Source organism: Astatotilapia calliptera, chromosome 17, assembly GCF_900246225.1.
Source record: "Astatotilapia calliptera chromosome 17, fAstCal1.2, whole genome shotgun sequence".
Taxonomy (NCBI): Eukaryota; Metazoa; Chordata; class Actinopteri; order Cichliformes; family Cichlidae; genus Astatotilapia; species Astatotilapia calliptera.
This window is the reverse complement of record NC_039318.1, coordinates 25429651-25442650: the sequence shown is the minus strand read 5'-3', so window position 1 is coordinate 25442650 and position 13000 is coordinate 25429651. Positions and strand designations below refer to the sequence as shown.

Below are 13000 nucleotides of genomic sequence, written 5' to 3'. Positions count from 1 at the left end.
AGCTTGGTTTCCATTCCGGACTTCAGAAACCCTCTTGGACCTGTAAATAACCCAGCCTGGAGCCTACCCCAGCCCAACCGCGCACCTCGCAGAGTAATTTTAAGCTGTGGTTATTAATAATAACCCTGCAAACATTACCAGAATGCATCTTACAGGTGGCCCCCTGGTGTTCACTGTCGGCGGAAGCCCCAGCGGTGATAGATAAAGGTGTGTCCTGTCATTAGCGGCAGCAGTTACCTGAGAGCGTCGAGATTAAAGGGCGCTGCTGTAAGTAGAGGAAGAAAACACTTCGAAATTATGCTTTTATTCAGTATTTTCCAGCAATTTTTAACATTACAATGTTTATTTTTAATTTGTTTGCTTTTATCTCAGGGCGGCGTCCACTTAATCAACATAAAAAGGTAGTTTTTAATTTCCTTTTTTGTGTGTGTGTGAGAGAGAGAACGAGAGTGTGCACCTGTTTACTTCTCAGGGTTGGGATATTCATACTCGACTAATATCTAATATTATACTGCTCAAACATGATACAATACACTAATTTAAGTCTTTAAATGGTTTAATACCTGTTTATTGTTTATCTAATTCAATATGTGTGATCTTCAAAACGACCTTTGTTTGCTGAGAGCAATGACTCCGCACTTTGTTGTGGCAATATGGCTTCTACCTGATGGCTGCCTGTCGTTTTAATGGTGGTGTTTATGTTTCCACGTTTAAGGCTTCAGTTTGCTGATGTTTTGCCAAAAGAAAAAGGGTTTGTAAAAATAAAGACGTTGCAATTAAATCCAGGGAAAACCAGTTCTTGATTTGTCAAGATTTATAGTATTTAAAGCTTGTGATCTGATTCTTCTGACCCGGTGGTGTTTTTCTATCCTTCTCTGTGAGAGTAAAATGGCAGTTTGGTTAATTTGAGTTATGGAAATTCAGCATTTGCATTAAATGGCAGGATTGCAGGTGCAACAGGAACTGATCTCAAGACAGGTGTACCTGGGAGATTATAAACCTGTTTTAAGCTGGACTTTAAGACAAAAACAAAAAATTCAGTGAAAAAGGCAAATTGAATGTAAAGTGTTACGTCTTGAGTTGTCGTAAGTTGGTCGTAAACATGAAAGCATTGCAATGCATTTTTGCTGCAGTTTAAAAAGAAAGTACAGCACAAAGGTTGGACTTGAGCCAAGAGATGATGTTATCTCTGGAGCTGTTTTTTTCTTTCAGCCTAGTAACCCAGTCCACACCTATCCTGGTCACATGAGCCAGTATTTACACAGCCTGTTATTGACCGTTGGGAGCCTGAGCAAAGATAACACACAGACACTTTCAGGCTGTGGAGCCATTGTCTGTCCTGTTGATGTTCTTAGCAGTCTGCTGCACGATATGAACAATTTGCATATATGTTCTCAGAAAACAAAATGGTGGAACAAACAAGACGCCCAAGTCGTGTCATCGCCCTCCAGGCTGGACCTAGTGAGGTGGACCCTGGCACCCTGAGGTACTGTATAGTCCCGCCCTTGCCCCAGTTCGACTATTAATACCAAAAACAAACACACAGCTCGGGCTTGTGCCTTGGGCAAAAACAACTTTATAAAAAAGAGATTTTTATTGAGTTCCCCATATTTATGATGGATTCTAAACACACCTGCCTTTTCCTCCCTCAGGATCAGTGACAGGGTTGCACGGGCCTGTGGCCGCCAGTTGGCTTTAATCGGTGACCAGCTAGACCGAGAGTATGCCAGCAGAATGCCAAACCAGCTTCCGACTCCCTTAAACCTCCTGAGACCTGCCCAGGCACTGACTCGGACCATCTATAGGTAAAAAAAAAAAAATTTTCCCTCTTATTTTATTTCACTTATCAAACTATTACATTTGTGTGATTGGTTCTAACTTCTCACTGCTTCCTCATAGGGATATTCACAATCAGTTAGGAACTTTTCGGGGTTTGTCTGCTGCAATGAAGACCTGGTTAGTGAGCACTGCACCTGGGCAGGGGATCCTCAGAGTTGAGGCCTTGACAGCTTGGGTAACTCTTCTCTTTAACGCATCTCTGCATTATACGTATGCATAAAGGTTCATTGCTCTTAGTGTTTGCATTAAGGCTTTGTATTCCAAGGAAAAGAGATATCTTTCCATTTACAGCAGCGGGTTTATCCAATGACTCCAAAGTGTAGAGGTTTACACATGTGCCAAACAAGCAAAGCTTCCTGGTTTAATTCCTTTGGAGGTTGTGTCAGCAAAGTCAACAGATGCATAACCTGCAAAAACGTTTAATTGGCAGACAGTTTAATAAAGAATCAAAGATTTTAAAGTGGATCCCATCTGTGAACTACTTTCTCAATTTGAACCCCAATATAAATATGATTTTTAGATAAGAACCTATACATAAAACAAGGAGAAACTCAATTTAAACATAAAAAAATAAAAATAATAGAGCCAAAATAGTCAAAATAGGTGGATTTGAGCAGTCTTGCTTTGTTGCATTGTTGACTGTTGTGTGGTCGTGTTATATTAAATATAATTTGGTACATCTATCCAAAACAGCCCACTTTTTCTCATTATGTCTCATTTTACAGGCATCCAACTTTAACCCAGTAACCTGCACTGGGTGGAACAGAGGAGCACTTGTTACTGTGGCACTGGTGGCCATGGTGACCATTTTCAGTGCACTATGGACGGAGCAGAAAGCTTAAGAGGGCCACGAGCAGGTCTTCTCAGCCATGTTTGTCAAAATATGTTTGCTATCGAGTGAGAATTACTGCTGTTTTCTCTTGCTGTTTACTTTGACTTTTCCCTTTTTTTTAAATAACTGTTTTTATTGAGCGGTATTGAAGTTGAAAGTGAGGACGACAACCTCTTCTCTCAAAAGAGAAGAAAAAAAAAGTATAATGTAAAATTAGTTGGGAGTAAATTGTTTAAAGGAAATCTAGCCTTGCCTAAGGAGTTGGCCAGTTTATTGTAGCAGTGACATGTTGATTCATGTCAGAAAACATGTTGACTGGACTGTTGCTGGCTTGCAGTCTTTTGTATCCAGATTTGTTTCTTACTGGTTTAAGAGGCCAAAATTTTTTCAAATGATATGTAGCATTGCTTAGTGTACAATGAAGGGAGCTGGACTTTCTGTTCAAGATTTGAAACTGCTTTTTCATGTGACGCCAAATAAACTTCTTAATGACAAAAATGTGACAACATTGTAAATTAAAAAAAGAAATTACAAAAATCTTTAATTACACACTTGTATAAAGACAAGAAGCAACCACATGAGCTTTATCAGTCTTCATATGCGGTGACTTCCACATGGGCGTACGTTTGGTATGCCTTCCTGTTGCACTTCTGAAGCGTGGCGCCCAGCTGCCTTCCGGGTCCGACCTCGTAGGTGTGTGGGAAATGCTGTCCTTGCGTCCTCTCGTAGATCTCGTGCAGGGTCTGCTCCCATTTCACTGGTGACACCAGCTGCTTAACAAGCTGCCTGCGCACGTGGCTCTCGTTCATGTAACGTTTTCCATCTACGTTGGAGTAGACGCTGATCTCAGGACGTCGTACCTGGACGGGAAGGGGACGAATAGGAAATCGCACATGGAACTTGTGGTTAGGAGGCTCAAAAATGATTTAAATACAATGTCAGATGAACAACACATGGACCCTGACTTTATCAGTCCCTAACATGCCAAATCTTCTTTACAGTGTTGCTTATTTAGGCTTATTTTTTAATTAAATAAATGACACTGTGTTATATGTTGTTTTGCAGCTCATATGTGCTTGTATTTACTTAATTTTAAGACCTGCTAAGGACCAGATGTAAAATCTTGGGTATACTTTCCATTTAACTTTCCGAGTCAGACTGAATAGGATGGGTTATCTTAAAAAAATGAGGACTGGTGTAGCTTTACAGAGTAATTGAATGCATGTTTCAGAAAATATGTTAATCCCTTTTGGATAAAGTGGCTGACTGACCTCCACCTGCCGGAGCACCTCTCTGAGGGGTTCAGTAGCCGATGCCATCAGCTCAGTATGGAACGCACCACTGACTGGGAGAGTTTTGGTCCGCATGAACTTTAGGCGCCGAGAGTTTTCCTGGAGGAAATCCAGAGCCTGAGAAGTCAAAGAAGACAGCAGAAATGACAAGAGCAGCTCTAACAACTTTTTTGATGGTTGAGAGAAAAGACAGAAAAGAGAACACAATAGATTCACGGTATATTAAAGCAGCAAGAATATATGAATGCATTACCTGCTGGTGCCCTGCAATAACCCTGCCATCTGGAAACAGGTAGTTGGCCACAGAGCACACAGGATTCTCCATCCCCAGACTCTTGCAGTGCTCTTTTGCCTGCAGACAGGCATAATTATACTGAGCCTGAGGTCTACCAATGACTGACAGCATCCCACTGGGAACCAGTTCTGAGGCCTTCTGCATAGTCTCCGCTCGCACCTTCACTGCATACAAAGCTAGAAGATGCATAAGGAGTAAATACAGAATATTAACCAAAGTTGTGATTAAAACACCTTTTACAAGTGCACAAAAAAACCCCAAAAAAGAAATCTTTCTACCTTCTGCAAAGTTCATCGCCCCAGAAAAGACAAGAGCAGCAAATTCTCCGACACTGAAACCTGCAGCAGCGACACACATCTCAATGGCCTGTGTACAGCAGGAAACAAGTCAAAAAAAAATAAAAAAATAAAAATGTAACAGCCTCCCGATTATGACCGATATATCATTTATGTCACTGATACATCCGTAACTGAAATTAACTCAGAACAATTTGTTTATTTTTTTAAATGGTCATTCAGAATCAGAAGATTATTTACGGTGATGTTTTTGGTGGGAGTGAAACAACAATCTACTGATAAAAACAATAAAAACAAGATGTGATAATAAGAAATAACCACTGTTGGAAGCCTTATTTACTCTGCCGCCTTAATCAGGTGCAGTAATTAAAGTTGAAATGAGAAACTTTGCATTTGAAAGATGCTCTTCTACTGGGCACTCAAAATGCTTTCTTACAACAAGCATCATTCATCCACACCTTCATACATAATGTGCGCACATTTTAAATATAAATTAATATTACTGTAGCAGTATTAAAAAAAAAAAGATAAAATGGCCACATTTAAGAAGGCAGGACCTGCAGTTATTGTCCTTTTTCCAGACATTTATCTGGCACTTACTTTGGGGTTTTCTTGGTTGAGTCTCTCCACAGCAGCCAGGGAGGTGACAAACACCGCCGGCTGACAGTGAACCGTTTTCTGCAGCTCGTCCTCGGGGCCCTCCAGACACAGAGACAGCAGGTCGTAACCCAGGATCTTCTGGGCTACGGTGAACATTTCTTTAACGTTGGGGTATTTTAAAAGTCCTCTGCCCATGCCCACAAACTGGCTGCCCTGACCGGGGAAGAGGAGCACGGAGCAGCCGCTGGGGTCTTTTTTGGGTCTCCGCTGAGGCGCCGCGGCTGGCTCGCTGTTCGGGGGAGAAGCGGGGGCTTCAGCCGGAGGAGGGTAATCTCCAGCCGTGGAACCGGGCTTGTTGGTGGACAGCGTCCTGCTCAGAGAGACCAGCGACCTGACCTTCCCTCTGGAAGATGCTGCCATCCTGACTGCCACTGATGCCAACATGAGCTGTTCCTCATCCAACGACGTGTCTGCGGATGAAATAAGACGCACAGCCCGCCCGGACAAACTGTAATCACCGAAAGAGTCAACTTTGCTTGAACTCAACTCTGACATCTGCTCGGCATGACACTTCACAGGGAGACGCCATGTTGTTTATACGGAGTTTATTCTCGTCTTCTTCCGGTTGACGTTCAGGCTCTTTCACGCTGCAGCGCCACCTCAGGTCAAAGTATGTCATGTCATACAAAATTTACTACAAAGTGAAAATAACTATAAGAGCTTTTAAGTATACACAGACATGCGCTTCTTAAATTTAGCTTAATTGGCTCCACAGGTAGGAAGTAAAAAAGTAAAAAAAAACCTTCCTTGCTGTACTTAATTTTTACTCCCTACGTTTTTAAACAAATATCTGTAGTTTCCACTCCGTATATTTTCAAAACAAACTCGTTACTTTGGGTTTAACCCATTGGGGGAAGTTAATATTTCACGTCACTGCAGGCCTTCAAACAATGAGATTTGAGCCTAAACAGTGACACATGAAAGGCAGTCGCGTTTTAATCAGTAGAGGATGTCGCATAAAAAGAGATGAAAGAGCAAACCGTGTACCGTAGTTTTGATTCATTTATTTTTAGCACAACACCAGAACAACCCCACGAGCCAATAATTTGCGGTACTTCAGAAAAAAAGGAGTGAACATAAAAGGGAGTAAAATGTTGTGTCAGGTAATTTGAAATGCAGCATTTCTATCACCTCAACAAACACTAACTGTGTCACAGTGTGTTGCTAGCTAAAGCTCCACTTGCTGTATTTCACAGGAGGAGAAAGAATGAGAGCTAACTTCACTCAGAGTATAGAAAGAAAGAGAAAGAAACCAGGCTGTATTTAAAGGTAAGGACTGCTTAGTGATATTTGATAAAATGTAATTGTATTTTAACAGGGACATAAAATTCTTGTCTTACTCCCTTCTTCTAGCTCGAAATTACTTGCCAAGTGGTAAGGACCGTTCATGGTCACACGGTGAGAACATTGGTGTTGACTATGAAGAGATACGGTCAGACAGGGGAGGGGCCAGTCAGATTTATCAACTCAACCTCCTTAAAGCATGGAGAGAGGCTGAAACCAATCTCTGGTGAGCCCGGTTAAGGAAAGAGATGAGTTGGTGCCTGAGATGCCAAATTCCAACATCCTCATTCCCGCCATTGAGATAACACTCTCACACAGGCCCAGAGAGCAGATGTTGCTGCATTGCAGATGTGTTATACCCCCTGCCCAGCCGAATGCCTCTCAAAAAGAAAATTTTGCAGAAAATCAGTGTGATCGCTTGGCTCACTGGAATTATCATCTCGATATCTCTTGTCCTTCTTTCATTTCAGACGTCTTGAAAACAAGTTTTAACAAAGTCCTGGAGAAGTGCCCAATGCTGGAGGACCTCCTGCTTTACCCCTGGCTCAGATAAACTCCTCTCTGACACAAACACACACGCATACTGAATTCACATCTTGCCATACAAATGTGATACAGTAACCAACTTTCTTTCTTTCAGAAAAAAAGAAAATTGGGAGATTCAAAATTTTCCTCACAGTAATGTTTGCATCAGTCTATCAGATGAATACCCTCCAAGTCCAATATTTATATTAGTTACAGTGATAATGCTTGGTGTCTACTTTCAGCCACTGCAGTAGAATGCAAGGAATGAATCTCATTGAAATTGTAGTTGCATTTGCTATTTAATTTAATTGTCATGGATGATACACAGACAACCCAACAGCAAACAGAGGAAAACAATGGGCTTAAATACACAGAGGGATAAATGAGGGAATAAGACACAGGATGAGAGCACAGCTGCGAGAAATCACAAACAGCAAGACCATGGGGAAGGAAAACTGAAAACACTAGTCTAAGGAGCTTAGAAAGAAAACGTCTGGACTTCTTTAAGTTGCTTGAAGACATTCAAGCAAAGTTTAAGTTCTGACGCTTTCTTTCCAAACTCCTTAGACTACGATGACCTAGATGACTGAGAACCTTCACAGACATGAAAACACTAACATAGCACACATGACTATCAAAGTAAAACAGCAAACAAGAGACTTTTACAAAGACACAGAGTTGACACAGAGACATGACTGACTGGGGAGAAATTGGGGAACATGGAAACAAGAATGAATAGATATGACACGTGGGACACAGGGGCAAGGCAAAGTAACAGAAACCTAAAGCCTAAGAATATAACACAAGAAGAAAACAATAAAGAGAACCAAAAACATACATAAGAATAATCAATGAATATAAATGAACAAACACAAAACACTGGGTCACAGACTCAGTACCATGACAGTTAAATGTACATAATAAATACTTTAAATCAGATGACAATGTAGCTGACACTGTGTTTATTAGTGTGTGGTCAACCACAAATCTTCATACTGTCATCCATAGATGAGGTCTTTATACAAATGATGAAAGATAATGAAAGAAACTGTTTAATTGATATGAAATGATTGAATTATATGAAATATTATGGCTTTGTCTGCCAGTGTTTTTCTGTAAACTACTTTGAACTACTGGCAGTCAGTGAAGTCACTGAAAGGCAAGATTCTATGTTGTGTTGCCGTAGTTTCCAGAGTTTACTTATAAAGCTCACTTACAGAATTCAGTTAGAAAAGTCAAGCATTTGAAAGGTGCACATTTGAAGAAGTATTAACTCAATATTAACTCATTACGGTTTACATTTTCGATTTTAAAGGGTCTCCGAAATTACAATGAAAAAGGAAACAAGAAAAATTACCACTCCGGCCGATAAGAAAGATTCAGGAGATCAAGGTAAGTAAAATAATAAAATAAGAACCTGGTAAAATCCAAATCCTAGAAATGTTGACACTGTGTGAATCATTTTTGAAGCAATTGAATCATATGTTTGATTGAAAATAGCTTTAATACAAGATGTCTAATCAAAGGAAGGTTACCGGTCTTTTGGTAAAATAATGTAATAAGTTTATTCTTGGACTCAACAGTAAAAACAGACCAACAAGTGTCATCAAGATCTAAGACTTAGTAAACCTAGTATCAATTCGCACTGGTCAGTTTTTTTAATCCCAAGAATAAACTTGTGATCATTTAAGCAAAAGCAATTTCAAATTCTTTGCCATCAAACTGCTTCCAGTCCTGATGTCGGGGACTCTTTTTCACCACTGTGTTGTTGTCGTCGTTTATAGATTGTAAGAGCAGGACTGCTAAAAGAAAGGCCAGTCCTGAAAAGAAGACCCCAATAAAAAGGAGGAGGGTCGCTGAGCAGGCTGGTCCTTCCACCAGCTCAGATGTGGTCAAAGGAGTGAAGCGCAAGGTTGTGCAAGATGAAGAGGGCACAACAAAGAAAGCAAAGAAGGCTAAACTTCTCGACCATACGAGCGGTGACAAGGAGCAAGCATCCTCCTCGTTGGACTCTGGTAAAGGTAGGCTAATTAGTTGAATAAGGGGGTAGATTAAGTGTGGTTGCTAGGTTTAAGATATTGGTGTTTAGTGTTTGTGTCTATCATCCAGTGAGCTGATGTGCTTTTGGTGTTTTCCACATCTCCAGACTTGAACAACAAACAGGAGTGCACAAAAAATGGCAAAAGAAAGGCCACGGGAGACAACAGAGAGTCACCCAAGAAAAAAAAAAGGAATGTGGACCAGGGCAAAAAATCAGTGGCAGACCAAAAACGTAAGTAGCAAGCAGCTTGGGTTTTATATTCAGGGGAAGGGCAGAAGGAACATTTAGGCTACAGAGGAGAGTAATTTGTGTCACAGCTGTAATAAAACAAGATTTGCTGTTTTGTCTGTTCAGGTGAATTCCAAGCCAGATATGTGGAGGAGCACCAGCTCGGAGAAGGAGGCTGCGGAGCAGTGTTTTCTGGCTACCGGATAGAAGATCGTTTTCCAGTAAGTGTTCAGATGATGGTAGTAAGACAGGCAGTAACGCAGATAATGGATAATATCGTAAACTGAGACGTCTGCTGTGTTTCCACCTTTCATTATGTCATACTGAGGAAATGCTCACCAATGCTCTGTGTCTTCTAGGTTGCCATCAAACACATTCCCAAAAATAAAGTCTACTGCAAAGTGGCGGTAAGCGTCCAACACTTGAATTAGTTTTACATTACTGGATTGAATGCGGCGTTCCTCATCATCCACTTTGTTGTAATATTTCAGGATGAAAATGGGAAGATGCTCTCGGTGGAAGTGGCCATTATGCTTAAACTTGCAGGTGAAGCAGAAGGGTCAGTGGGAATATCAGCACCTGTGTCCTTGCTGGAGTGGTTCGACTTTGGCAAAGAGCTGATCCTGGTGCTGGAGAGACCTGTCCCTGCTGTGGACCTGCAAAAATACAAAGCAGAAAATGGAAGAGCTTTACCAGAGGACAAGGCCAAGGTAGGTTGACTGGGAGAGCCTTAGACTGTACAGCATTCAATCAAGGCAGAAAAGCATTAACTCATTATTGTGTTTTTCATCTTTTCCAGGTCATTCTGAAGCAACTAGTTGATGCTGTAAAGGAACTTGAGGAGAAACACATCTTTCATCGGGACATCAAGGGACAAAACATTCTGATTGAGACCGGCTCAGATGTGCCTCGAGTTCGCATCATTGACTTTGGACTGAGCTGCTTTGTTAAACAGCGATCTCTGTATCGCATCTTCTATGGTAACATATTCTGCTCCTGCTTTTCACAGATGTAACAATTTGTGTCTTTTGTTTTAGAAGAAATTGCAATTGTGTCTGTTTGTTAGGCACTCCTCTTCACATCCCTCCCGAGTGGTACATTAGGAGCTGCTACAAGTGTGGACCCACCACGGTGTGGCAAATGGGAGTGGTGTTGTATGAAGCGCTTCATGCACGATACTTTAGTACCGCGAGGTTCCTCACAAAGCAACTGAGCATCAAAAAGCGTCTGTCCACAGGTAAGAAAACTTCACACTTCCAGATTCACTGATGCCTTGGATCACTAGAACTATCATCTTCATCTTTTTGATCTTTTCTTTCTTTCAAGAATGCCGGAATTTCTTGGACGCATGTTTAGCTATAGTCCCGGAGAAGCGCCCAACACTGGAGGAGCTCCAGCTTCACCCCTGGCTAAGATAACACACACAAACACACAATTCACACCTTATCATGTAAGTGTGATACATTGTAGTAACTTCCTTTCTTTTTTCTGTTGGACAGGAATAGATAGAGTGGGTCAATCTTAAAAAATAAATAAATAAAAATTTAGCTTTTTCGGAGTTCCTGTAACCCCCCCAGCCATCCCAGGAAAGGGGATCTCTCTTTGAATGGGCTTTCCCGAGGTTTCTTCCCATCGATCTGGCCCCCTGGGGAGTTTTTCCTCGTCTTCATAGAGAGCTTGGGCTGGGTCAGGAGCTCCATCAAAACTGTCTTTATTTGATGACATTAAAGTCATCAAATAAAGATGTGTTTTACTTAAAGTAAAATTTGATCAAAATAAAACTTGTTTAATTCATCTTTGCTGAGGATTCGCCTTCATTACTATTTTGTTTTGTTTTTTTTACCCATGGTGCATTTTGACAAATAAGAAAACTGAATCAGGTTAAAGTGTGCACAAAGACAGTCACACTGCAAATGATCTGAAGACTTGCATCTGTTGCTCTAACCCCCAACTAGTTTAGACAGATTTCCTGGTTCTACCAGAGGTTTTTTCCTTCAAGAAGGGAGTTTTTCCTTCCCACTGTTGCTGAGTGTTTGCTCATAGTGGGTTGTAAAAGCATAAAAGTTAATAAGAGGCATTCATAGCAGAGTTATCACAGAGGGAACTATATAGCTTAAATGTACAATTTCTACAGGACGAATTATAACTTCATTATGTATAAAAGCTCCTGTGGATAATTACTCCTATTTGTAACTTTACACAAGAGAAAGTTTGCTGTCACACTATTTATAACAGGTTGGGTTTTGTCCTCTGAGTTGAGCCTTTGGTTGCAGTTTATTGAAGAATTTCCTCTAAAGTAGCTGTTGATAAAGATTTAAGGTCCTGTTTATATACAGAAATATGCTTTAGTTCATGTTTTTTTACATGTCTGCCTCAGTGGATCAGTAGAAGATCTGGCACAGGAAACTAGATGATGAAAAAAGGTTACGAATACACATATATATCTATATAGATACAGATATACTCATGGTGGGTTCACGCCCTCGGCCCACGCCCCTCTGAGGAGGAAACACCTGGGCCTCATCAGTGCAGCCAGCATTTAAGCCAGGGAGTGGCTTCTACTCATCGCTGGATCGTTGTGTGTGACTCGCGTCAGTGCAGCCCGGCTCTCAGCAAGTTCTCATTTGCTTCCCTGTGCAAAACCTCTAACGTGTGTTTCCTTCTGTACATAGATCCCCTGGACCCGACTCTGCATTCCCCGAGCGGATTCCCTTTTTGTGTGAGTGTTTGGAGAGAGAGTCAGAAGAGGAGCAAGTGTCTTTTCCTTACCTGGATTTCCCCGGAGCCTTTTCCCTGTCACCGCTTTGTATATAGCACTATCCCCTGCACTGTTTGTATATACACCTGGTGGAACTGTAATAAATACTGACTGTGCCTCTGAGTCCTGCATGTGAGTCCTCAAGCGAACCGTGACACCCACACAGATGAGAGCTTAGCAGTGAAGCTCTCTCTTAAAATTTGAGTTATAAAGTCAGAAGTTATCACTGACAGAGATCCATGTTCTTTTAACATAAGAAAGAATATTTGCTGAAATTGACATTAATCCAAGCCCTTAAAACGCCATTTTGGATTAAGCATTTCCTTTTAGAAAAGTCTTCAATGAGCAGGAAGCTCCAGTACTGAAAAAAGAAGCCAACATCAACTGCTAAACGTGCTAAAAGTAAGTAAGTCCCTGTAGACTCCTATGATCAAAACACATACAGTATAAAAGTTATAGGTTACAGATCTGAAAAGTAAAACAAATGTCAAAGTGCAAAAAGACTTATGGTCCCATAGAAGTCTATTCCATTTGCCTGGAATTAGGTGAACACCTTTGTGACAAATTTAATGGCTCAGTCATTTGTTTCATGTCATATTTAATAAAAGACTGACATGGTGGCATGTTGAATTGTCCATTTTGCACATATTTGGTCATTCTAAGCGTCAGAAGGGGAAAGATCATTCTGGGAATGCCTACTGGCGAAGGATGTGTGACTGACAAGTCCAGTGTGTGAAGTTTAACTACAGTCTAAGGAGCGTGGAAAGAAAAGCATCTGGACTTCTTTAAGTTTCTTGAAGATGTTTCACCTCTCATCTGAGAAGCTTCTTCAGTTCAGAATTTCTTCAGAGAACTGAAGAAGCTTCTTGAATGAGAGGTGAAACGCTCTTCAAGAAGCTTAAAGAAGTCCAGATGCTTTTCTTTCCAAGCTCCTTAGACTACGATGACCT

At 41.0% G+C, this 13000-nt stretch overlaps 2 protein-coding genes across 2 annotated transcripts; one reads left to right on the top strand and one right to left on the bottom strand.

The window, feature by feature from the left end:
• Nucleotides 1-3182: 3182 nt before the first annotated feature.
• Nucleotides 3183-5785, bottom strand: LOC113009247 (malonyl CoA:ACP acyltransferase (mitochondrial)). The gene is made up of 5 exons (XM_026147447.1): nt 5155-5785; nt 4537-4624; nt 4217-4434; nt 3943-4080; nt 3183-3531 (listed from the first exon to the last, which is right to left on the bottom strand). The coding sequence occupies exons 1-5, from the start codon at nt 5707-5709 to the stop codon at nt 3259-3261; spliced, it is 1272 nt and encodes a 423-aa protein (XP_026003232.1). The 5' UTR covers nt 5710-5785; the 3' UTR covers nt 3183-3258.
• Nucleotides 5786-7639: 1854 nt separating this feature from the next.
• LOC113009246 (serine/threonine-protein kinase pim-2-like) lies at nt 7640-12173 on the top strand. The gene is made up of 10 exons (XM_026147446.1): nt 7640-8415; nt 8808-9044; nt 9170-9295; nt 9419-9513; nt 9652-9699; nt 9784-10002; nt 10092-10272; nt 10359-10529; nt 10619-11883; nt 11965-12173. The coding sequence occupies exons 1-9, from the start codon at nt 8355-8357 to the stop codon at nt 10708-10710; spliced, it is 1230 nt and encodes a 409-aa protein (XP_026003231.1). The 5' UTR covers nt 7640-8354; the 3' UTR covers nt 10711-11883; nt 11965-12173.
• The last annotated feature ends 827 nt before the right edge of the window (nt 12174-13000 follow it).